Raw genomic sequence first — 22,560 nt, forward strand, 5'->3', positions numbered from 1 at the left:
ACCGCCAAGTCACTACCCAAGGCCCTAGGAAGACTCCAGGAATTCGCTAAAGTATCAGGGTTCACCATTAACTATACAAAATCAAAACCCTAAACATAACCGAAGGAGAAACGATACCCCAAAGAATGTCAGCCCAGTACCCACTGACCTGTGAGCCCAAGGCCATAGACTACCTAGGAGTCCAACTAACACGTGAATACAAACACTTATATGGGGAGAACATAGTCCCACTGTGGAAACAACTAAAGGAGGACCTCTCGAGATGGGACGCCCAGGAACTCTTATGGTTTGCGCGTATAACTGCACTCAAGATGACCCTCCTGCCTCGCCTCCTATATGTAATTAGTTCTCTCCCGATAGAGATCCCCCCTCAAAATGTGTAGAAAGTTACAGAAGGACTTGGTGACCTTCGTATGGAACGGGAAGAAGCCCAGAATACAGAAAATAAATCCTAACTAGACCACCCCTACTGGGAGGGCTGGGACTCCCCGATATCGAAAGATACGCACTGGCATCCCGGATAGCCCCTATGCTGAAATGGATGGGAGGTAACCCTCACACGGGATGGGTGTGAATAGAACAGGGAGAAACTAATATCCCTATTGGGACCTTAGACGCCCTACGGACAGGTGGCAGAGGGGCACCTACTAGAATCTACCTGCTCCTCACTAAAAGCATGGGACACAGCACTTAAAAAACATCACATAGCTCCGGGATTGGGGCCCTTCACACCGATGGCACACAACCAAGATTTCACCCTGGGTAAACAAGACTGTTTTTGGGCAAACTGGGGGCAGACACACCCGATCTACCTAAAAGATCTCTACCACGAAGGATCCCCATTACAATTTGAAGAATGCAAACGGAGATTCGGCATAGGGGAAAGGGAAAGATTCAAGTATATACAAATCAGGCACTGGATTTCCCAGGGAGGGGTGAAAAAGGCGGCCACTAGGATTCCCACAGGTCTCGAACTCACCCTATAGGAAGGCCAGACCCACAAAGCAATAACGAGGATATATAAGCTCCTAGACAGTGCTCTAATGGAGGACCGAATCTCTTAGAGACAACTGGGAGAAGGACCTGGGGACCCCTATCACGGAGGAGGAATGGCTTCAGATCTGGAAAAGGGCCCAGAAAGCATTCAAATGCACCACGATCAAAGCGACATCATATAAACTATACACAAGATAGTACCTAACCCCACAAAGATTAAATAAAATGAATCCAGCCTACCCTCCTAACTGTTGGAGACACTGCAGCAACCGAGGGGACCTATACCACATGTGGTGGACCTGCCCCAAGGCTGAAATATATTGGAAAGAGATATTGGGACACATAAGGGAAATCACAGGGAATCGACTCCCATACGACCCGAAGGTAATACTCTTGTGGACCGCAGTCGAAGGTGTCTATGCAGAGACGGGCAACAACTCTACCTTGATTACTCCACTACTAAACGCGGCAAAAATAACTCTGGCCCAAGGATGGAAAAACTCTGAAGGCCCATTGGTCGCGTGCTTGTGGGTCAAGATATGGCACGTACTGGCAATGGAGAAGGTAGGGGCCTTTAAAGGACAACAAATGCCTGAAATTCAGGGCGTTGTGGGACCGATTCATAGACTACGTCACAGACAGGGAAGCCTACTTTCATAGACCTAACCTGCTGAGATCGATTCTGAACTAAGGCCCCTTGACAAGGAAGAAACTTGGAAGGGCCCACACCACCTGCCAACACAGGTAGACAAGGTGTGAACTGTAACGGCATAATCCAACGGTGGATAAACTCGGAACCAGCCCAATTTTGGGTGGGCGGGTTGAAAGGGGAAACGTGCTGAAGACCAAATGAAGAGGGGGGCGGGGGGAGAGTTATAAATGTTAAAACTCATGGACGTACTACAGATCCGAAAACGGACCGGGGGGAAAAGGTGGATAAGTACAACATTAAGATTTAAGTATACTGCTCCTCATTTGAATGTTTATAAGTTTGAATCCACGAGAAGAAAATAAAGTTGGTAAAAAAAAAAAAGAAATCCATTCTAACAGTGGGTCATTTGGCAGGTTCGTAGGAATGATGCCCCGGTTCAACGGGCAAATGCGAGGTAACTATTGAGGACTGTACGGGACCAGTGTTGCTCATGCAGGAGAATGGGACGTGTCACGAGATTGTCAGAGTAGGCCACAGTATTTTAACCTAGGTGCCCAGCAAATGCAATCTGACCATGCAATATACCACAGGTTCTGTGCAATCGCAGCAGGTGTGTGTTGAACAGAACCCAGCGTCTGAAGCTGCAGAGACATGCACGTTTCAGCCAACTATTCCAGCGCAAGCACTGGTGCAGGTATGGGAGAAGAATCCTTTACCCCAATGAACGGTTTCTCATTATGTCTGAGCAAGTGTTTTTGGAGGGAACCCTTTCCCGCTACCAGGTGCTGACATGTATCCTGCATATGAAAGCCCAGAGATCTGTGTTCAGTACTGTCCGTTACTGCCAATCCAGAAGAGGAATCCCAGATAATTAAGGTAGGTGATCGAATGTTTTCATTTTAGGTTCCATACAGGGTCTACAAAATCTTGCGCATCAACAAAGGTAAATTTCCCCCTTGTCAGGCAAAACGATGTACACACAGGGATTCTCTTGGGCTATCCTGTCGGTTGCTTACACTGATGATCTATGTATTAAGGTAGGCGCACAAACTATCTGCTGCCTTGTTCTAGTGCATGTACCCTGGCGTACCTCTTGGGCAGAGATCTCCTAAACAAATTGAACATGACAGTTGCTTTAACAGAGAAAGGTTTAGTATGCTTGACTGCAGGTTTGTATCCGGAGAGAGAATCTGTGCTTCTGCGTGCATGTTATGACATGTACATTTAGTTTTGTTCTTTTATGAGGTGATGATTGTGTTAGGTTGGGTCCCTGGGATCAGAGACCGTACATGGCAGATCCCCATTGAATTTTTGTTTCGGCCTGCTGAGCCAGAGGAGATGGTTCAGGCACTATTGTTATAATTTCTTTGGAAGCGCTGGTCATTAAAAAGGATTGGGTGGCTCTCTCAGACACTGATGAGACAGAGAAAGGCGCAGTCTTCTGCATCAATCCGACCATCTCACTAAGGGAAGTGTCTGACAAACGGTTGTTCGAGGATGCCGAGCTCACAGGCTAGATGGCTTTTGAGATGGGGGGGGTGCCTTGCCGGATGACGATGGAGCATAGGGAGCTACCACAGACTGTTTATCATTATAGCTACATCACCATATTGGAAGGAAGATTTGGAGAAGGTGCCGGGTCATTGTTGGACCAGCAATCCTCATGATGTGGGGGTCTATTAAAGAGTGTTGAAGCAGTGCAGATAAAATTGAAACCTGGTGCGGTATCACTAACTAACTGACTAAGATATTTGATACCATTATGGCATGGGGGAAGCAAGGCATAATACAACCTTCCATCTCACCATGGAATATGGCCATCCATCCTGTGAAGAAAGAAAAGGGGTCCAGTTGGAGAATTGTTCAGGATTTGGGCCCCTTGTAACCTTGTTGAGGCAGAGTTTCCGGTGCTGCCTAATCCCGCTACCATTCTCTGTAACATCCCTACTGGTTCAACCCATTGTACTGTGATTGATTTGAAAAAATAATTTTTCTCAGTCAGCGTACTTCCTGTATCTTACTGCGTTTACGTATCGTGGTCGGAGATTTGAGCACGAGAGGTTGCCCCATGGGTACTGTGAATATCTGATCATCTTCAACACGGTGGTTCAAATGGATTTGGGGAATTTACAAATGTCCAGTACAGTAATCCAGTACGTGGATGATTTACTAGCTTGTAGCATTACAGAAGAGCAGTGTCGAGATTAAATTCTGCTCCTCAGCCTGCTTGCGGAGAATGGGTACAAAGTCGACAAAAGAAAATTGCAATACTGCCAGACAGAGGTAGTATATATGGGGCAAGTGGTATCACCCGCAGGAAGAAAGGTAATGCCTGAGAGCCACTGCAGTTCAGAATATTCCCCAGCCTGTTACTCTGAAACAGATGCAGCAGTTCTTGGGACTCGGAACTATTGTAGATCATGGATCTTTGACTACTCTAGTTAAACAAGGCCCTTGCTGCAGGAACTTAAGGGAGTACAAAAGGTGAAGGGTCCGATTGAATGGTCAGAAGAGATGGTGACTTGTTTTTGGGAGCCTAAGGCTGCGTTCAGCAATGCTCCAGTCTTGGCAACCCTGTATTACAAAAATCCATTTGATTTATTCTTGCATTCTGATGGGCAGGTGATGAAAGCGGTTCTGCCCCAGAAAACATCACTAGGCCATAAACCCTTGGCTTATTACAACAGACTCCTAGGCGTGGTTATGAAAGGTAAATTTCCATATGAACAAGCTCTAGCGGCAGCAGCTTTTTTGATACAAAAGTCAAGTCTTCGACTATTACTATGTGTTGCCCAGTGACATTGTATTACACCTCAACAGAAGCTTGTCTCGCTTCTCACGTTCATTGTATCTTCTCGAATAGATAACCTGTTTCTTGGCTGCCCCAACCCATGACACTGTGCCAGACAACCTTTCTCGAATCTTCTTCAGCATCAGCTGTTTTCTTCAACTGTTCTACACTTCCAGCCCTTCAGCTCACGGGTCTTAGTTTGCTAAAATACATTGTGGAACATCCAAATTATATACACACTTATATATTGGCGGCACCCCCTGCAGTCTATTCACTACGTATAGCCAGCCTCATGATTACTAAGTCTACTTGTGTTTCAACATCTGCTCAAAACGGCATGCAGTTTCTTCAGTGCTTTCCACACGTGCAATCTTCACTTTGCTCACAAAATGTTGTTCAATTCTTTACTTCGCCATCAGGTTCTATAAGGTATAATATACTCTTTTAATTGTCATCTCCTCTGGGTGCGTCACTTCTGCTTCATATGACGTCACCAGTCTTCTCTTTCATTCATCTTCACACTTTTTCCAGAACTTCCTTTAGAAGACTAATTTCTCGCCAGGTTCATCATATAGGGTTTTCTCTATGGATACCTTGCTTTGAGGACTCTGCAACATAGGGACAATTATTGGCATTGTCCATGTCGCAATTTCTGTTTTTCGACATATAGGCAAAATGGGGGCATGACTTCCGATAGAGGCATTTGGCTCCTCCTCCTACATCGGTTTACTGTATTATGGCTTACGGCTGTTAAGTGAGCTTTTCAGTTTGAGAGGCTATGGTAATCAAGTGCTGCACAGTCATGCTCTCTGCTGTGGGATGTGGAGTCTGCCTAGGGTTCCTTGTCTGGTAGACACAAGCGTAGAGTAAGAGAGGCCCGCTACATTAGCAACCCAAGATTTGCTGCTGTAAATGCTTTTTCACTACTCTACGTAGTCTGAACAAAGACTAGCCGTCTTTGCCCAAATTGTGCAGAAAGCTGCCCAGTGCCTGGGCCTTTGAGTCCCCCACAGAGTGCAAACAAAGCAAAGCTGATAACAAGCTGACTGGTTCTGCAAGCATATCCCAGGCTCCAGTTCATCGATTTGCGCTGCACCTGAAATGCATGGCCACTCTAGATCGAAGGTATTGTTTCTGCTCATTTAGTTGTAAGTTACCATACAGATTTTAAATGTGTTTCAGTCATTCTGCTGTGCTACAGATCAGCTCTTCTATGGCCATCGGCTCGATCGACCACAGGAACATCGCATCACGAGGGTCTGATTTAAAAGTGAGCATTTTATTTTTCCTTTTCTTTGTGTGTAAACATCCAGTGTAATAAAACTTTCAGTGAGTTTAGAAACGGTGGAGCCAGGAACCCGTTGCTTAGCAACCACTCGGCCAGTAGGCACACAACTTTAGCCTAGCGGCATGTGCTGTTAGTTCAGTTAGTCAAGGTCCTGCTGCGCTGAGCAAACCCACTTTGCAACAGCTTTTGCTTGGGCTATCCGAGTTGTGAAAAACAGTCAGTTCAGTCATGCGTTTTGAATTACTTCCCCAAGTGTCAGATTCAAGGTCCTGTGGTCATGATGAGTTGGCATCCAGTTCTGTTTGGAATTCTGTTATGAAATTTTTAGTTGGCAAAGGGCGCGGCAGACAACATGGTCTTATCGTGACTGGCCATGGAAAACCGTGAACTCTGTAGCGTGTGGTGTGGATTCTGGGCCTGCAGGTGCTGCTTACTAGTAATTTAAGCAAAATGCCTCCTGTCCCCAACACCCCTCCCAGACTGTCCTCCATGCAAACTTGCACACTGGCACTAGAGCTGTGGTTGCTTCCCTCTATCCTTCACCTGTCCCCTGCATGTGGCGTTGATCTCGAGTGGCAGGGCAGATTCTGCACTCAATATGAAGTATCTCGAACAATGGGGGTGAGAGTTTGTTCGGTTCTATTCTCAATTTGTGACACTACCCATGAAAGCATTCCAACTTTCATAGGAGAATCAGGTGCTCCTTCTCTACTCTCATCACAAGGGTCCTAATGCACTGAGACCTGAGGGAATACGGGCATGATGTGTCTGGGGTGAGGTGGGGCTCTAGGGCATATTTGCACACAAAAATTACATTTTGAAGTGACGACATCTTTTTTTTAATTTTTTTTAAAAAAATATTTTTGAGTTTTACAACATAGTCAACTAAACAAACTGCCCCAATCCCCCCTCCCCCTCCCCCTCCCCCTCTCCCCCGGGGTGTCCACCCAGTAACTGTCTGTTCGTAGACTGTCTCTTTATCTGAACATATCAAGGATTCTTATTTTGTGTGGGCACATTGTTCCATATGGTCACTTTGCAGGTATTCCAGCTTGTCCGACCATTCTTCCCTGAATTTCTGGTAATTCCCTTGCAGGTTGTATGTGATATGTTCCATAGTTATGTGGGACCACGCTCTGCGTATCCAGTCTATTGCAATGGGCGGGTTTTTTTGCTTCCATTTCTGGGCTATCTCCAACCATACCCCGACCAGAAGTCCCATGAAATTTCTTTTCTGTGATTTGGTGAGTGTTTTGTCCTTCGGATCCCTGATCCCACTGAGCCACACCTCCTCTCCCAGAGCTCCAGCACCTTGGAACATTGAGCCCATGTGAGCCTTCACATCTGATCAGTATTGTTGTAGTTTTGGGCAGTCCCACCAAATGTGTCTCCAAGATCCTTCTCCTCCACATGCTCTCCAGCATAGGTAGGGGGGAGTCCGGAACATCCCATCAAGCCTTTTTTGGTGTGTAGTGCCATTGCAATAGGATTTTCATCCACATTTCTTTTGTGTGTATCGCTCTTGTGAGTTTAGGTATCATTCCCCAAGTATATTCCCACCGACTCCCTGGATCGTCGTTCTCAGAGTCTTTTCCCATCTCTTGATGTATGCCCAGGTGACCTTCTCCTCTGTGGAGTTGATGAACTTATAAGTGTTCGAAACAAATTTCTTCGTCCCATCGTTAGTCATGATATATTGTTCGAACGGGGTTAATTCTCTGGTGGCGGCCTGTCGTATTCTGGGTGTGTCTAGCCAATGGAAGAGTTGGTCGTATTTGTACCTATCTTTCCCTTCAAGGTGCAATAGGCCGATACAATCTTCAAAGGATCTTATTTGTTGGTCTTGATACATGTCCCCTATCATGTAGCAGCCCGCTTCCTCCCATTTTTGGAAGGACCTTTCCCTCTAGCCCCGGCGGGAAGTCCGGGTTTCTAAACAGAGGCATGAATGGGGCTGGGTCTTTAGTTAGAGTACCTTTCTTAGTTGCACCATCCCATATTTCCAGTGCAGCTTGCATGATCTCGCTTATGTGTAGGTTTGGATGTCTGTTTCTTCCCAGCCCATAGCATATGTCTTGTTGGGGTAGTTGCCACTGCCCTATCTTGGGCGACCCAGAATTTTTGGGAGTCCTCTGGGATCCATTCCTTTAGTACCCATAGTTGTGCTGCCTCATAGTATTTCCTGAAACTCGGCAATGCGCATCCTCCGTCTTTCCGGGAGGCTGTTGGAACTGAACTTGAGATTCTGGGAGTTTTCCCTCGCCAGATATATTCCTTGACTGCTTTCGTTAAAGATTTAAAGAATGTCTTTGGGATTCTTATTGGTAGGGCCTGAAATAGGTATAGGAGTTTGGGTAGTATGGACATCTTGATAACTGTTATCCGCCCCCACCATGATATTGATAATGGGTTCCATCTTTCCATGTCCCTTTTTCTTTGTTTCAACAGGTGCGGGAAGTTTTGGGAGTATAATTGATGTATTTTGTGTGTCGGGGTGATTCCCAGGTATTTGGTCCCCGACGCAGCGATCCTCAATTGGAGGTCTTCTGCTACCGAGTGAATTCGAGTTATGTCTCCCGCAAGTACCAAGATTTCCGATTTTTGCCTGTTTATCTTGAGGCCGGATATGGCCCCATATTTGTCAATCTCCTGCATCAGGGTGGGGAGGGAGTTTACAGGATCCCCTAATGAAAGCAGCATATCGTCTGCGTATGCTACTGTTTTGTGGGTGATTCCTCCCATGTCTATGCCTTTTATATTTTGGTTATCCCTTATTCGCGCCAGCAGTGGTTCCAGGAAGATTGCATAGAGCAGGGGAGATAGTGGACATCCCTGCTTCGTCCCTCCCTCAATGCGTATCGTGTTAAATAAGGACCCATTCACCGCTACTCTGATGTTAGGGGAATTATAGTTAGCTTGTACCATTTTGATAAACGTTTCTCCTATGCCCATTTTCCTTAGTATTTGGAATAGTAGGGACCATTCTACTCAGTCGAACGCCTTTTCTGCGTCCAGTGTTAGTATCACCGCCGGCGTGCGTGTTACTCCTATTTTTTCTACTATATGGAGGACCCTCCTAATATCATGAGTTTGCCTTCCCGGGACGAACCCTGACTGGTCTTGGTGGATCAATTTTGGGAGTACGTGGGTGAGTCTGTATGCTAAGATTTTTGTGTATAGTTTCGCGTCTAGGTTTATCAGAGCTATGGGTCTATAGGAGGATGGTAGCTCGGGGTCTTTCCCCTGTTTGTGTATCACCAGCTTCTTGGCCTCATTCATCATTGGGGTAATGTTACCTTTACCTTGGAAGGAGTTATATATCTCTGTCAGGGTCCGGGCAAGTATGTCCCTAAATGTCTTGTAAAATAAGGCAGTGTAGCTGTCTGGGCCCGGGACCTTATTTCTGGGGAGATCTCAAATTGCCCTGTTGACCTCTTCTATTCTTATTTCGCCCTCTATTGTAAGTTTCTCTGTTTCGGATAGTCTTGTAAGCTCCACCCCCTCCAGATAAGATTTTTGGAGATTCTCGTCCGGTTGATCTGAGGAGTACAAGGATCTGTAGAACCTTTCCAATATTTCCCCCATATCAGTCATTCTATTCCCTCTTTCATCCTGGAGGGCCATTATTGTCCTATCTTGTTGTTTCCCCCCCTCAGTTGTCTGGCTAACAGTTTATCTGCTCTGTTAGCCTTAATGTAGTACCAATGTTTTAGCCTCAGCAGGTGTCTTTCTGCTTTTTTCGTGCGAATCGCTTCTAGCTGGCCTTGTACGTGCCTCGGGGCTTTTTGTAGTTTTATAGTTGGGTTCAGCAGTATTTCTGCATGAATGTTGGCGATTTGTGCCTCCAGATCCTTTTCCCACTGGAGGTTAAGCTTCACTTTTTGGGCTTTCAGAGCTATTATATGTCCCCTGGTGACGGCTTTTAAGGCCTCCCATTGCGTTTCGATCGAGATTTCCAGGTGATTATTATTTGCAAGGTATTCAGTGATTTGTTCTCGGACCATATTCCCCATCACAGGGTCCCTCATTATCTCCTCAGGGAGCCTCCATTGCCATAGCCTGGTCGCCCGTGGGGCTAGCTCGATCACAGCCCACAGTGGGGCGTGATCTGACAGAGATATGGAGCCGATGTCGGTCTTTCGTGTTTTGCCTAGGATGCCTGAGGATGCCCATAAATAATCTATCCTAGACATCGTGTGGTGAACGTGTGAGTAGTATGTGTAACCTCGGAGGTTGGTGTTTATATGTCTCCAGATGTCTCCCAGAGCCAGGCTGGCCATTTTCTTTTTCAGGGCTTCCGTAGCGGGGTACTGCCCCTGCTGTCTGGGGTTTGATCTGTCTATTACAGGGCCCCAAGCTATGTTCAGGTCTCTTTCCCCCCCTCCCCCCAGGATTATTTCCGCTGTCGCAAAGCTTTCTAGCTTTTTGAGCATATCTTTGACAAAACCCTCTTGACCTGTGCTGGGAGCGTAAACAGCCGCTAGAGTTAGGGGGTTGCCTTCTATAATCGTGTTGGCTAGCAGAAATCTGCCCTGTTTGTCTGCTTCTGTTCGGAGAATTTGTACCTTTAGGGAATCCCTAAACGCGATCAGGACCCCCCGCCTTTTTCTCTCTTGCATTTGCCTGTATGGTCAGATTTTAACCCTTCAGCCGTACCCTTCCCCTGTCATGTGCTTTTATGTGTGTCTCTTGTAGCAGGATGATATCAAACCTCTCTTGTTTCAGGTAGTGTTCTACTTTTTTTTTCTTTTGACGGGAGAATTGAAGCCTCTGACATTATAAGTTAAAACCTTTGTACCCATCACATTTCTAGAAGAAGAGTCTCTAAATGCTTTCATTGATATGTTCCGTAAGTTATTTGGTGGTTCCCGGTTACCCTCCCCTCCCCCCTTAGGCCATGCCCAAATACCCCCCTCCCCCAAACTGCCCTGGGATGAGCTCCGGTACCTATGTTCGCTCAGGCGTTGCGCCGTGAGCGCCATACTCCTCTGTCCTCAGGGATAACTTGTAGGGTGTACTAAGTCCCTCTGGACTCCAATAGGTGCCACTTGGGCCCTATAGCCCCCCCCCCTCCCCTCCGCACCTTATGTTGTGGAAGACTCTCCTCCAACCGAGTTGTTTCTTTCAATCTGCCAACTTGGGCAGTTCATATATGCGTCGAAGGCACCTCAGGGCCTCGTCATTTGATGTGACTTCTCTTTCGGCGTTGGGATCCTACTCTGTCCACTCTCGTCCACTGCCATTCTGCCCTTTTCTGGGTTTTTTATGTCTCTCTTCGCTCCCTGTAGTTCCTCCTGTTCTTGTGTCCCCAATATTTGGTTCCTCCACATCCATCCTAATGTGGTCCATGGTCCTGGCCTTCCGTAATATCTGCTCTTTTTGGGGGTATGAGGAGAGGGCTGCCAGGACGTCCTGTGGCCTCGCGCCTGGTTCTCCCTTCCTCTTCGGGTCTACTCTATGGACTCGATCAATTCCAACTTCTTCATCCTCCTTTGCGTCTAAGATCTCTTTAAAGACCTGTCGTACTGCCTCTGTCAGATCTCTGTCCTCGACGGATTCTGTCATTTTTTATCCTTATGTTTGATCTGTTTTCGAGATCCTCACATTGTATTTCCAGGTTATGGGTTTGAGTCAGGAGTTGCTCTTGGACCTCTGCTAACTGCTGTGCTTCCTCATCGAGGTTTTGAGTGCTCTTTTCCAATGTGTCCGTCCTCTCGACCAGATTCGTGATCTCAGTCTTTAGTTCTTGCATTGCTGTACGCATGTCTTTTTTTCATGGTTTCAAATTGCGCCTGTGTTGCTAGGAATTACGACTGGAATTCCCCGAACCACGATTTCATATCAACCCTGCGGGTCAGAGGGCTCTGTAGCTGATAGGACCTCCTGAGTCTTTTTCCTGGTGGAAGTGGATGGGTTGGCGTGTTCGGGTCCCCACAGTTGGGTTAGGCTCTTTTCCCCTCTCTTCTGCTGTGGTTGTTGGTCCTGTTGGGCTGCCCTCCCCCTATTTTTTGACATAGGTGCTGTTATGGTTTTGACTTTGATATCCGATCTGTGCCGGTTTCCCTCGGATCTTCAGCTGCCAGCTCCTCTGTTCGTCCCTTCCTTCTGTGTTGGGCCGGGAGCCAGTATGGCCCTGCTGAGACCTCTACGGCGTTGCTGATTCTAGTAGTTGGGGTCACCTCCCTTGTCGGAGCTCGTTGTTGACCCCCCCCCCCCCCTCAGTTCACTAATTACTGGGGGGGGGTTGCCTGTTAGTTCCTCACTCTGTCTTGTTATGGCGGGCCTGTGCTTTGTCCCAGAAAGGGGCCATTAGGGTGCTTACTGCTGTTTTGGTACGGGTTGTGATCCGGTCCAGTCCAGTGCAGTGCGTGTGGGGGTGTTTAGACCCTCTGAGTTCAATGAGTTTGGGGGGGGTCTTGGAGCCTATCCGCACCCCGTTATTGTTCTATGGATCCAATCCCCTCCGACCCCCTACCTGCTAAGATGGCCGCCTGTTGCCGGGATCAACCTCCGTCTTGTGTTCAGGGCGTTCGGTGGATTTCCGCGTGTGATGTCCTCCGTTCTGCTCTTGCTTCGCCTTTCCCCTTTTCTTCTCTCCGCTCGCTGTCATACCCCGACTTCTCTGACCCGTCTGCTGGTGGGCCGGGGTCGATGCTTCAGCCTGAGGGGCCGGTGTTCCAGCTGACTGGGTATCCCGGCTCCTGTCCTCACTGCGTCGCTGGGCCGCCCGTGTCCTTTTGCTGCTCCGGCTCGGGGGCGGGTCTTCTGATGGTTCTCGGGTCGGTACCTGGAGGAGCCGGTGTCCGTGCCAGCGATTGTGTACGTGGGGGAGACCGCTACCCGGAGAGCGGTCCCTTCCTCCTGCTTGGGGATGCCTAGGGAGAGACCCGTTCGTAACACGAAGCGGTGCTCCCGCGCTGGGGTCCGTGGAGTGTGTATGTATCCTCTCCGCCTGATGCGGCTGGTGCCTACGGCGGGGATCGGTGAGAGTCTTCGGCTTCTTTGTTATGCTTTATTTCCGCGGCCTAGTGGGGGGCACAGAGCGAGCCTCGCACACGTCCGCTCCCCATCGCCGCCATCTTGGAATCCCGTGACAAACCTCTTTAAGAGGGTAAATGTTCATTTATTCCAAGAGTCCAGAAAGAAATCGATCGGCACCCACCGAACGCTGTCCCTTTTAGGATCACATTGTCAGTGGTGACTGAGATGCCAGACCTTCATAATACACCAGACAGATGGTAAATAAGCTATAGCGATTTGATGAATATGCAACTTATTTTGATTATTTTGTGTTGGGTTTCACATTTTTACAAAAAAAGAAAACCACAATTACATGGGCTCACACCTCCTGTGAGTGGCCTTAATGAGATGAAGAATTACCAAAACAAACTTGTATTCCTGATCGTGACGAGGGGTCATATGGGCTACGTCCTGTGGTTCCAAAATATTTTAGTTAATAAATTGGAGGCCACAGGCTGGTTTTCAAGGCGGTGACCTGTGACTGAACAGTGTATATATATATATATATATATATATATATATATATATCATATGTTTTTTTTTATTTTTTTTTTTTGGGTACGAGTAGTTTTAGTTGGATCATTTTTAAATGCCCATTCCCCAAACCACACATGCCTGACACACGACGAGTATGTTGGCGATAGGATGAATTCAATCAGTGCAGCAAAGGAAAAGTGTTTACTTGGAGGCGGATTTCGGGTTTGTCATACTGCATGTTTTCTAAGCATATGACAATGAGCGATTTCCCTGGTTCGATTATTGATTTTACATATAATAAGCCACATGCAAAATTCACTGATCTCCTAGGGTATTCCCTGCCAAAGGGTATAAAATGTCCATTATTACTTAACACCTTTTAGCAAAGTGTGTATTTGGCCAGCAAGTAAACTAAAGGCTCTGCTACATAAAGTGAGGAACACGGACAGACGGAGAGAGAGAGCATGTGTATGTGCATACAACCATAAACCTCCATTGCTCTGTGGAATGCAGATTATTGAGGTAGCAACATGCTCTTTTTCAGCTGTACAGTAGCCAGCAGGGCAACTGAAAACCGAAATGTCCACTCAAGAAAAGCAATTAAGGTTACTTGGCCAGTCGCAGCAGTGTCCCCAAACTTGTGTGATGGTGGAAGCTTGGGGTGGCATTTCAGTGGAAAGCATGTAGAAAAGCCCCTATTCTGGCCCTGGGTGTTTGTTTTTGTTTGTGCATTTATGTAGCGCTACAAACCCTCAGGTATCGGAGCGCTGCTTACTTCCCACGGGGTGTGTGTTGTAGTGTAGTCTTGTCTTGCCACTGGCCTGGGTGACTGCTGTAAGAATGTTGGTGCATGAATGCAGCTCAGGAGAATGTTGGGTGGATCTGTGTGTGAATGTTCTGTGAGTGTCAGTTGAGGCGCGAGCTGAGGATGGCTGGATGGCCAGTGGGTCCACTCCTTTGTTAGTTATGTTTTACCCATCCATGTTCCTGTCAGAGTCTATACGTGACTGTACATATATACAAGAGAAACTGGAGTTATGTACATATGTGAAATAAAGCCATGCCTGGAACTAACCTGGACTCCGCAGCAGGTCTGTGCTTCAGTGATGCATCCTGATGTCTAGTGAAAGGCTTTACAACAGGTGGTGCTCATTTATCGACCTCGGAAGGATGAAAGGCTGAGTTTGGCCCTGCAGGGATTCGAACCTGCATCAGTAGGCTCTGCACGGATGTCAAACCGAGCGCTCTACTAGATGCGAGTATCTATGACAAATTATGACCTTTCTTAAGAAGATAATATCATTAAAGGTTAGTTAACTCTGCCTGCTATACCACGATAACCATGATCTGCCGTCATTTGGCAAGGAGGTTATCGTACCGCTATAAAAGCCATACTGTGACAGCCCTTGTTGCCAGCTTTGTATACTGCAATAACTTTGCTTCAAATTGTAGAGGTTCATGAAATAGCATTAATGGATGAGAAGGAGCTCTGGGCAAAGATGGGATGTGCCCTCTTGCCCACGGATTTGCTGTGGAGGCAAGCGTTAACGGTAAAGGTAGTGATGCCTGTAGATTTGCTTCTTGTGGCGCTGGACCAACACTACCTGTCGCACACTTCTCGGCGACAAATCGAAGCAGAGCTCAGGAGTTGCGGTTCATACCCAATCTCCAAGAACAGGTGTTAAATTTATAGGACACTGTATAATACATCAAAAATGTAATCCTGGTAACACAATGAAGACGATAAGAGGAATTTTGCCTTGACCTTCAGGGCCCTTTCGGGTGCTTCACATAGATGTTGTGGCTAAAATACAGAGGTGCAGTAATTTTTGGTATCTCATTGTAGTAGATTTTGCCCGTTTTCCTGTGGCTTGAGGCTGGTCCCTTTTTGTACACCCTTATGCGAAGTCTGCAGTAAAGTTTTTTTTTGGTAAGGTTCCCCCTGTCCCCCCACCCCACTACCTGCATGTACAGTATTGGATGCCTACAAATCAGCATAAATTCTTGGTCCGGTGTTTAGGGAATACCTTGGGGCTTTAACCAAAAGTGTCAGACTTATATCTTCACAGGTTGTGTTTTCTCATCAGCAGTCCATGAAAGGAAACATTGAGGAACCCGAAGATATAAATCAGTCGCAGTTGCCCCCTGTGGACCTGGTCTTAATTCGCTCTTTCATCAGACAGTGGAACAAAAGGAGTTTCCGTGTGCCGTACCTCGTGATATTCGCGACTCCAACTGCTGTGTAGGTGGAGGGCAACAAGAGCTGGATCAATATTAGTGAAGTGCAGAGGGATACCGGTGCCCCTCCATGGTCATGGGAGCAATAGCAGGTTCAAAGTTAAGTATGCCCCCTAGGATTCACAGTTTGTTTCAGCAGAGAAGGGGGATGAATAAAGCCAGAGATTGTTGTAAATACTAAGAAGAAATTTTCAGTGTATGGTTTTCTCATTGTTTTCGTTATTCTGTTTAGGCGTGACAAACAGTGAAAATATGAATATTTTTAACATGTCTAGTGATGTAGCATTTGTCAAAGGGCTATTGAGACCACAAAGGAGTATCATTTCCAAACTCATGAAAGATTATGATACTGTAAATTTAGATCAAATAGTGGATGCACATGGCTTTGCAGCTGATGTTTTGATAAAGCATATGAGGAGGGTGGGGAGCGAGATCTACAGGGTCTTACTACAGTTGCTCTTACCCCCAAGCTTCTGGTGTCCAGAGTTTGTTTATTCCTTACGACGTAGAGTTGACTGAAGTCCTCTGTCTGGTGCACATAGCCTTGTGCAGGGTCCAAGGACAGTTTCAAGGCGAATCAGTTACAGCTTCTGTCCTACCTATTGAAGAGCAGTGTTCAAACAAAGCAGGAGAATGACCGCAATAGGACCGCTGAGAGTCCAGTTGAATTTGTAAGAGTCTATTTCTGTGAATAACTGATGGGAGCAAGGGGTAAAATGTTGCAGAGCTAGAGGAATGAGAGGATTATCGGAAGAAGGGTTGACACAGATCACTAGTGGTTGTGGAAATATCTGGAATAAATATCTAAAATGTTTGACATGGCTCAAGGAGCAGAGAAACCAGTTAAGATTCAGTTATTTATTATCCTCTGTGTTTTAAGGGTGATGGCACGATGCCTGTTGGCACAAATGGAAACTGCAGCCGTACAATTTGTATTGCTGATTTGGCTGGAGGTACATCAGCCATCTTCTATTTGTTTTGGTCTTGTGGACAGTACTCTTATTGACAATTACCTCCAGCCTGGTGAGGTCTGTACAGTCTCTTCTCATTGTGCCCCAGAAACATTTGATACTTGCCAGCCTGATGCCTAAAGCTACATCTGTGCCTGTTTTGTCTGCTGTGCCCCATGTATCCCCTGTTTCTTCGCACACGGACAACCTATTAACTTTGCCTAGACGTGAAGAAATGAAATCGTTGAATCAGACTAATGGGTCAAATTACATATCTACATTGTCTACAGAAGCCCTGAGGAACATTCTTGAACAGTACAGATTGTTTAGTAGAACTGAATGATATTTTCTTCTCTTTTGGCCCCTGTTGTTCAAGCTATTGCAAATGTGAAGTAGGTCCAGGTCACTTGCTATGAGCTCTTAATGTTTATGAACTCTTCAGAATCTGCTTTCAGTACCTTAAAGGAACTACTGCAGGCCTTGACGCTCATGGCTCTGCAAAACTGGTACACCCTAGGCCTCCTGATAGCTATGGAAGGGGTGGGAATGGGGGGTGGTTTGCCAAAAAGAAAGAGCACATGCTGTACCTTTGTGCCCCCTAACTATTCAGAAAATTGAACTGTGTCAATCGCTGCATTACATAAGCTTAGGGTTGTCATGGAGAAAGTTGCAGGAATTATGAATGACCCTTAGACGCTTTTTCTCTTGGGTACCTTCCTGGATGAGCATAGCTGTGAAGATATAGTTATGCCGATTTTTGTCTTTCTGTTTATCTTTTGTACCGGTCTAATGCTCTTACGATGCTGTTCCACTAAGGTGCCGAAAGTAGCTGCCATGGTGACTGACTGTCCAACGCTGCGGTACTAAATGGATAGTACCCATGTGAGTACCGATCACATGGGTACTCAGACTGAGTTAGAAGTGGATCCGGGGTTGGTTGGGATTCCAGGTGTTCCATGTCCTCCACCAAATTGGGATGATTATGTGGAATAATGTAACTAGAATGAGAGATGGTTGTAGGGTTTTGATTCTGTGTGAAGGTGTTTTAAAATAACAAGGAATTTTTTATTATTTTAATAAACTATTGGGGGCAGGGTGAATGTTGGGGTGGTTGATCATGGTTTCAGTGGGAAGGAAGGGTTTGTTTTGCATGCTCCATATTGGTGACTGGGGTAGAAGCAACATTGTCTTTGAGAACGGACCGAACTTCGAGACGCAACAGAGCACTTGGCAGAGTTATACAACAGTACAGATGCATAACGGAGCGCTTTTCAGAGGTAACAGAACAGATATACAGTACGGGTATGATGCAGAGGAGGGGGGCAGCTGTACCTGGTGGCAGGGAGGAGAGGGGTGGGTGGCATCTAGCGGGTGTGGAGAAACACCTGAATGCGCACTCAAGGAAAAAATACAACCCACTAGGGGAAAAAGGCCGACACACCTCTTGTAAAAGAGAAGGTTTTGTTTCCACAAAAATAGAAATGCGCCAGCAAAGAGCTCTGCTGCCACAGAACATTCTGGCAAAATTGATATGAGCCACACTTTATGAAGGCACACAGCATCATCCGTGACGTACATTACATAATATGGCTGATTGGTGCAAACCTATACGTAGTCTACCTGCTCCATAGGGGATGCCAGGCCATTGGTCCCAGCCATGTCTGTCAATCTTTTTCAGCGTGGGCTCCTTTTTGTGCGTGTCCTCTGGTACAAAGATGCAATAATTGGCAATTATGCGAAGAAAAACAATACATGTTCTATCTCTAACTTAATGTGCAGCTGGTACTGCAGATATAGGCGAAAAGGATACTCTTGAGGCCATGGCTTCTAACAAACTCCAGTTCGATTCCAGACACGATGGCGCCCAACCAAAGCTCCCCACCCTTGCTTTAGCTATGTTTTATCCCTACAGGCGCAGCACAAATCACGTGACCTATAATGAAGGGAACTGATCCCTGTTTTCAGATCTTTTCTGATCGATTGGGGGGCGGGGGGGTAGAGGGGGCTCTAGCAGTTTTATGGTTGGTGGTTTGGAACTGGCTGGTACCTTGGAATGCTGGGGGTTTTGGAGGGGCTATTACTTGGAGCTGGGACAGGGAAGGTCAGAGGCTCATACCCTCCTTTTACTCGCGGGATTGCTTTTCACAGACGGCTCTCAACCCCCTCGTGGCTTTGTAAGGCACATTCCTTCTGGCATACGAAATGTTGGTAACGTGGGACAAAGAAGGGTCTATGAATCTCTGCAGCTCTGGCCTTTCTCACTGGTGCCCAAGCTACAATCTATTCCCGCATGCATATGCTTTGTGTGTGCGAGTGGGGCCTGTGGCTCTGACTTCAGCGCAAAACTAGGCCTAGATTTCAATATGGCTTCTACTATCTAAGATGGCGTTTGGTTCCCCATGTATAACAGGGCAAAAACGTACACCACCCTCCCCGCACTATGGCCCCTAGTGACATACCCCTGCCCCCGTAACTTCCCTGACCCCCTACTGCACACTGCAAGGCCTCTTTCGTATCCGAAAGCACTGGGGGGGCCTGGGACAATCGTCCCCTTCCAACATTTCCCCCCCCCTTTCGTTAATACTACATTTACAAGTCCCATGTGGGCCCCTCATTCTTCTCACCACTTCTTTCAGCTTCCAAGTATGGAGGTGATCCTTCCTTTTATCTATGCACTACATACATGCGTAAGTGTGTGTGTGTGTGTGTGTGTGCGCGCGCAATACACTCCATCCCCTGCTAAATCTACCAAGTGCTCTGTGTAATTCTCAGGGTCAGGTGGGTGACTGTGGTGGTGCCTGGGGGGGTGGGGGGGTTAAGATGTTTCCCTACTGCAACCATACATGGCTTGTTTGTATCATCAGTTTGGATTGCGCGATCTCTTGTACCGCGCGGTGCCTCCTGCACCCCAATTGAAACCATCATCATTGCACTGCTTTGGCACAGCATCAAAGTCCCAGCTGGCAGGTGCAAAAGATCACAAACACTATTACGAAAACCAGCATCGTCACGATAGCTCCCATCCAAGACGGTGCCCACGAAAAGAGGGTGTCCAACCAATCATTCTCCTGAATCCCAGCTACAGTGTGCAGGGATCCGTCCTGGTAACCATATAGAAGTGAAGAAAGTTTCTTTGCTGTACAGATCACCAGGGAAAAGCTGGGGAGGGGGTGGCGTAGTCAGGCAATCAGATGCAGTGCTGGTCATCTCTTCAGTCGTCGGCGGTGCAATCTGTTGAGAGAGACATTTTATGTATTTTTTCAAGATGTGTATACAACTTTCAAATTCTTCTCCTAGAACAGACGCAGCCCTGTGAGCACCATATGCTCTCCTTTTTGGAGATGAGGGGGGGGGGTGGAGCGTGTGCAGGCACCGTCCCATAACCATCTCGTGTGGAGAGAAGTCATGATCCTTAAAGGGCTGCATGCGCATTCTAAACAAAGAAAGGGCCAAGCAGTACACACTTTTTTGTTTTTTTTTAAATGTGGTGCAAATCTTTGACAATTAACTTTTTAGAAGACAATTTATCCTTTCCATAATCTTGTTTGCTTGGGGATGGTAAATTGTACACATCCAATGCTTAATTCCCAATAATGCTGTGATTTATCTGAAGAGCTCATTGAAAGAATGTGTGCCGTTAACAGACCTTTAAAACTTCACACACACACCCCATTGAGGAAAGACCTCTCTGACCAAACATTTGGCTGCCTGTTTTGCATCAGAGTGTACACATGGACCAGCCTCCACCCAGCCTGAAAAAAGACACAGAACAGCTATTAGGTAGCTGAACCATTACATCTTTTACCCATGCCCGCGTGTTTAATTCACTGAATTGCCCAGTAGGGCGGGGGCATTGTATCTCGGATTGTTCTTAGGGTGAGACAAGTACTGTATGCTTGACCCGTGATGGTTAACAAACATTTTAGTTACTGCCTCCTGTAGATAGGGGACAAACCAGTCCTCCTGTATATCTGCAGCTATATGTTGTCTTGACACACGGGATGGATGATGCAGCTGGTCAAATGCAACCTGCAGCAACTCTTATGGCATCACTGCTTTGTCTGAGGTTTTTTGTCACCACAATAAATCTTTAGGGGACTGTTTGCATCCCCCCTCCTTAACCACATGCCTTTCTCCTCCTGTGGTATTTGTCCCCGCAATTCTTTTAGTTGTGCAATCTGTAAGGAACTGTAGAAGTCTGGTAGTTCTCTACTCTGCAATACCACTAGTTACTCTGGGACACTCGCCACTGGTAAATACGCTGCTTGCTTAGTCTCTGCAGCAGAGTTACCGAGTGAGACCTCGTCTATATTGTTAGTATGGGCGGTGCATTTTACCACCGCTGTCAAGGAAGGCTGGGATAGCGTCAATTTGTCTATTTAACTGTTCTGCATGTTGTACTGGGGACTTGTCACCATGGTCGTGACGTAAGCCAAATCAGAATAGATGGCACAGCACCCTTGAGACCCTAAAAGCACCTTGATGAGCGCTATAAGGTTTGCTGCTTGGGTTGAATAGTGCATGGGTGTAATCTCTTTTGCACCAATACTTCATAGTCCCTGTCCACTAGGCGGACCACTGCTGCCCCAGTATGCCTCAAACCTGTGCCCTGGTCAATGGTTGCTGACTGGTCAACGAAAAGCACCTCCCCCTCCCTCAAGGGGGATATACGTTGCCTTCAGGATATCAATCGTGGCACTTTTCTGAATCGCAAATGCAGCTGCAACAAGCGCTTATTCACATAGGAACTGGCCCTGTGTCACAGAATCTAGCAATCTGCTGTAGTAGGCCAATGGCTTATGGCCCATCGTGCTCTTTTGTCAGTACTGCAGTCATCCATTGACCATTTGAACGAGAAAAGAAATATACCTCTTGTGTGTAATCAGGGGTAGCTGGCACTGGGGCAGTGGAGATCACTTCTTTTAGGGAGTTAAAGTTGGTGAGCATGTCCTCCGTCCACACAATATTATGGTCATTCTTTTGAGCCTCTTTAAGGCTCTGAAACCGGGGCTTGTTGTTTGCTGCATAGTCTAGAATCCATGCCCTACAGTAATTGCACAACCCTAGAAATGTCTGCATCTCTGACATTTTTGGGCTGGGGAGTGCTGCGCACTGAGGCTGCATGATCAGGTATAATTATTTTCCCGGCCACAGATATCAACTGGCCCAAATGGAGCACTTCTTGAGCCAATATTGCAGCTTCGCCTTATCTACCTCTTGTACGCCAGCAGCTGCAGGAGGGTGATGGAATCCTTCTTGCACTGCAGTTTACCGTCGCTACACACTAGAAAATCCTCCACATATTGAATGATGGTACTGGGCACTTGGATGTTCCTTAAGTCTGCATGTAGGGTCCTGTTGAAAACACTTGGGAACTCGCAGTATCCTTGAGGCAGTCTAGTGTGTTTGAAACTCATTCCCCCATGCGTAAAAGTGGTTAGGTACTGCAAATCTGGGTGCAGTGGTATGGAGAATAAGGAGTTTTTAAGATCTACCACAGTAAAGTGGGTTGCCTCCTTAGGGATGCTGCCTAGTATCGTTGCAGGGTTTGGCACTATGGGAAATTCTCCCTTTTTTATCGGATATATCGCAGTGTTGCATGGGGAGGCAGATGGTACTATTAGTCCCTGAAAACCAAAGAACTACAAAGGACTGGGTTTTTTGTAAAAAGAGGCGTAGGACAATGCCCAATTGAACTTGTATTGTTACAAACAGAAGGTCCTAGCTCCTCAAGTCCTCGCCCTTAAGGATCCAACAACAATAGTTTGGATACCTAATGAGCTACCCTCCTTAGTTGCAACAGACTGCACTCACAAGCAACATTGAAAAAATATATGTATATTTTATTACAAAATTCATTTCATATTAAAAAGTTTTTTCATATATATACAACCAGTATTTTGACCACAGTAATCCATATATGTGGAGCAACAAAACAAACCTCAAGTGAAAAAATATAAAAAAATTCGAAAAGAAAACAGAACATCAAAGATAGAACTAAAGGGGTTCTGTGTTAAACTTAAAAACAAACACCTGCACCCTTAATAGACAGAAAAACAGTAAAGCAGTTGAAATAATCAATATTTCTCATTACAGGTTGTTAATAATATAACACACACACATCCAATTGTATACTAAACAACACATA

General features: G+C 46.5%; 1 protein-coding gene across 3 annotated transcripts in view; it reads left to right on the plus strand.

The window, feature by feature from the left end:
* DHDDS (dehydrodolichyl diphosphate synthase subunit) overlaps positions 1 to 22,560 on the plus strand; it is a 330,055-nt gene that overhangs the window by 51,726 nt on the left and 255,769 nt on the right. The window contains exon 1 of one of the 3 annotated variants that reach the window (XM_069622859.1): positions 15,312 to 15,466. The exons of 1 other annotated variant lie outside the window; for it this stretch is intronic. Coding sequence is in view for 1 of the 2 variants with exons in the window: in XM_069622857.1 (XP_069478958.1) it covers positions 17,280 to 17,294 (15 nt within the window). In the remaining variant the exon portion in view is untranslated. Of the gene's footprint in view, positions 1 to 15,311; positions 15,467 to 17,272; positions 17,295 to 22,560 lie in introns of those variants that run through there. One more of the 3 variants, XM_069622857.1, reaches the window with a different exon arrangement.

Source organism: Ambystoma mexicanum, chromosome 11 (assembly GCF_040938575.1).
Source record: "Ambystoma mexicanum isolate Mex_15411 chromosome 11, UKY_AmexF1_1, whole genome shotgun sequence".
Classification (NCBI taxonomy): domain Eukaryota; kingdom Metazoa; phylum Chordata; class Amphibia; order Caudata; family Ambystomatidae; genus Ambystoma; species Ambystoma mexicanum.